We start from the raw sequence: 3,998 nt of genomic DNA, 5'->3' as shown, positions 1-3,998 counted from the left end.
AGGCTGAAATATTTACTTTTAATTCTTTCATCTACGTTAAGCTGCTGTGACAACATCTATACAGTAAAAGCTCTATAGAAATAAATATGACTTGACTAGACATAAATAAACAAACAAACAAATAGATAAATAAAATAATTTAGGTCTTGTTGAACTATTTTATATCTACGTATAATATCAATACTCTGGCACACAGAAAGGTGTGTAGTCTGCTCAGGCATCAATCTCTTATCCTTGTTGTAAATCTGTAAGTAAATTTCTTCTCCACTGAAAAAATAAGGGATTACTTTTCATTTTCAAGTGATATGATTATTAATTAATAATCTTTTAAATATTTTCTGTGGTCAGCAACATTTCAGCTCTGGATGTGAGATAATGTCTTACATATGTTGACAGTTGGTGTTGGGTCTTTTGTTGAGGTGGACAGGCCTACAGTGAGTGTAATCTGGATTTCTGCAGTAGCGGTGCTGATGTTTTAATTTTGTTTCAGTCATTCACTGATCCTCTGATGCAGAAACAGCAGGATCTCCAGCGTCTGTTAAACACATTCAGAGAGACTTGTGGAATATCACAGAGCATTATTCCTATTTAACACAATGAAGAAACAGCAGAGCAACCTGAACAAATCCAGCTGTGTTACTAACCCTTTTTCCTCATCTTCCACCACATTACACCTGTTATTCTAGTTCACTAGGAGACTTTAAATAAACAACATGACATAAAGTACTATTAAATGTGTGTTTTATTATTATTAATGACATTTTGTCTTCAATAACATCGCAGATACAGAATAAAAAAAGAGAATAATTCAAAAACAGGAGACAAACAGAACCATAATCTTTAGTGTACGACTGGTGAAAGTGCCGGAGACAAATTCTGTGCTGTATATTATTAATACTCTTGTTGTTATCTTCTTATTTTTGATCAGTAATATCAGAAATGCTCATGAAAGAGTTTGCCACTCTTTTGGAAAATGTCAACTCTTCTATTTCATGAATGTGGCTAGATTGTCTTTTATTACCATTTCAATTCATATTTACACAATGTAATATAAAATACAAGAGAAAAAACTTGCAAAAATATGAGAAGTGAAATCATGTTGAAATAATCTGATTGGTTCAGCTTCAGGTCAATCAACACCGCAGGAGATTCCAAACCGATCAAACATTTGACATTAACTGTGTTTGGGATGAAATGCTGGATGAGAAGGTCGGTGTGACCCTGTTACTCTGGACACCTCTGTGTTACAGATCTTTGCATATAATCTGTTTTTTGGCACTACTGACAAAGAATAATCAGATGAAGTTTTGCTGTTCCTCATAAACGGTACAACAATGATATTTTCCCACATCTGCGAGAGGCTTTTGATCTTTTCATACTATGTTGAATCCATGGTTATTTATTCAAATTTCCTTGTTGAGTTTTCCCTGATTTCCACCAGAGCATCTGAGAAGGCAATATGTTTGTACCCATCGCTAAATGCCAGCTTTGGTTTCATTTCTTTTACATTAATAGAGTTGCAGGTTACTGATGTAAAGCCTTCATTAGATTGATAGTAAGACTATTAAAATGAACACTAATGAATAGGCAGTGCCACGTGTGTAATGGAGCAGCTTTATAAATAAATGCCGGGCCTGTCCATATGACGCCTGACCTAATGTAAACACATTTGTTTAGTCCTCTACTCTTGTAGTAAAGAAATAAGCTGCCTACACTCTAACAGATACAGTAAGAGCTCTTACAGAGACTGTCCCTTTCAGAAGGAATACTGTTGTACTTTTAGGAATTAATTTGCACATTTAAGATACCAATATGGACCATTTCAGTAGAAACAGGTACCTAAAATGGTACGGCCCAAGCGACAGCGCTTACCTGTATTTCTGAGGGTGTAGATTCTGACACAAGACTGGCCCACTGTTTAAAATGAGGTAAAATTGGCCCAGGTCTTCACTAATGATCTACAGCAGAACATGGATGAGGTGCAGACAGAAGGTGTAACGGCAGTGCCTTATAAACAGTGAGAGATAATGCAGTGAGGAATGATGCAGAACGTTATAAACAGTGAGAGACGATGCAGTATCACTCTAGACCTGTGGGTGGAGCAGCAGGAGGCACTACAGTGGAGGTTCACAGGTCCTGATGTGCAGTGACCACAATTCATGTAATTATTTAGATACGTGGATCTGTATCCTAAGCACTTTCTATGTGTAATGTTTTTGCAAAATATATGTGTATATATAGATAATTATGTTATAAATTGAATACATCTCTAGTTGCTGTGCACGCTCAGAAATTATGCCAGTTTTAAAGTGAAAATAAAAAACAGATCTTTGTTTTCCCCTGCTCATCCATGATTTGACAAGAACAGTTCAAAACGGTTCTGTGAAACACATTAATGGTGAGATAAAATGCTTCCATTAGTGGAGTGAATGAATTGTGTAAATATGTATTTCCAAGCAAATCCTTTTGTTATAAAAATATATTTTTTCTTTTAAAATAATGTACAGTTTTTCTCAGGATCTCCCAATCAAGCAAGTCTCAGTATCTTAAGAGAGCAGCAGAGACACTGAGCATCATTAATCTGGTTTTCTTCAGTGTCGTCGGCTCGTCTTTTATTCAGGAAGAAGAAGAAGAGCTTTCAGGCCTCAGTAGCATTTGCATAATGATGTGTTTCCTACATTTCATCAACTGACCACAAACAAAACATCTCTGAAGAAAAAATAAAATATCGTGAAGCCTAACTCTGGAAGGACTTTTCAAAAAATCCGGTTAGGGTTTACTCTTTCTCACTTGTTTCTACTCGTTTTATGAGGGCAAAAACAGCAAATCAGACAAAAAAAAAATCCAACAAAATAAATTCAATGCTACAAAGAAACTGCAAACGATATGTACAAGACCCTGTTTTCCTCTGAGAGTTCCCGAGCGGCTGTTTGAGAGAGTGAAGCAGATCAGGTGTCCACACTTCATTGCAGAGTCCTGACCCGTCTACATCCTTGTGACCCACAGCGAAACAGCAGCAGCTTATAAGTGGGTGGACAAGGCCTGTCCTGCTGCGGTCACCCACTGAGACTGGATCAGGCCTATCCCATCGAGGTCACCGAATGAGACTGGACCAAGCCTGTTTCATCGGGGTCACAAGATGAGACTGGACTGGCCCTGTACCACCGGGGTCACCAAATAAGTCTGGACCAGGTCTGTTCCGTCAGGGTCACCCGATGAGACTGGACCAGCCCTGTCCTGCTGTGGTCCCCCGATGAGACAGGACCATCACTTTCTCGCTGGGGTCACCCGATGAAACTGGACGGACCACCCCTTTCCCACTGGGGTCACCTGATGTGACTTGACCAGCCCTGTCCCACCGGGGTCACCAAATGAGACTGGACCAGCCCTGTCCCACTTAGGTCACCAGATGAGACTGGACCGGCCCTGTCCTGCTTAGGTCACCAGACTAGACTGGACCAGCCCTGTCCCGCTTAGGTTACCAGATGAGACTGGACCAGCCCTGTCCCGCTTAGGTCACCAGATGAGACTGGACCAGCCCTGTCCTGCTTAGGCCACCAGATGAGACTCGACTGGCCCTGTCACGCCAGGGTCACCCGATGAGACTGGACCAGCCCTGTCCCGCCCGGGTCACCCAATGAAACTGGACCAGCCCTGCCCCATCAGAGTCACCTGATGAGACTGGTCCAGCCCTACCCCCCCAGGGTCACCAGATGACGCTGGAGATGCTGGTCTCACGAGGCAGCAGCGGCAGCAGGGCGTTGTTGACCTGCTGCTCTTCCAGGCTCTGCTGCTGCCCATGGATTGGTTGGCCTGGCGGCCGCTGACCATTCAGCAGGCTCATGGGGATGTTGCAGTACGTGTGCTGGCTGCCCAGTGTGGCCAGCTGTGGCAGCGTGCCAGACGAGGGAATGTCGTACTCATAGCCCCTGTAGTAGTGCTTCTGCCGCATCTGCGTGTGGTATGTGTTGTGGAAGCCAGAGCGCAGGTCTGGGTGG

General features: G+C 42.2%; 1 protein-coding gene across 1 annotated transcript in view; it reads right to left on the bottom strand.

Moving 5' to 3' along the window:
- Window positions 1-743: 743 nt before the first annotated feature.
- Window positions 744-3,998, bottom strand: part of il1rapl1b (interleukin 1 receptor accessory protein-like 1b) — a 4,145-nt gene continuing 890 nt past the window's right edge. Inside the window, exon 1 of the mRNA XM_056467638.1 lies at window positions 744-3,998. This exon is cut by the window's right edge and continues 890 nt beyond it. Coding sequence (XP_056323613.1) covers window positions 3,707-3,998 — 292 coding nt within the window. The 3' untranslated portion in view covers window positions 744-3,706.

Source organism: Danio aesculapii, chromosome 11 (genome assembly GCF_903798145.1).
Source record: "Danio aesculapii chromosome 11, fDanAes4.1, whole genome shotgun sequence".
NCBI classification, from domain to species: domain Eukaryota; kingdom Metazoa; phylum Chordata; class Actinopteri; order Cypriniformes; family Danionidae; genus Danio; species Danio aesculapii.
The sequence above is the reverse complement of the archived record's forward strand: the minus strand, read 5'-3'. Positions and strand labels throughout refer to the sequence as shown.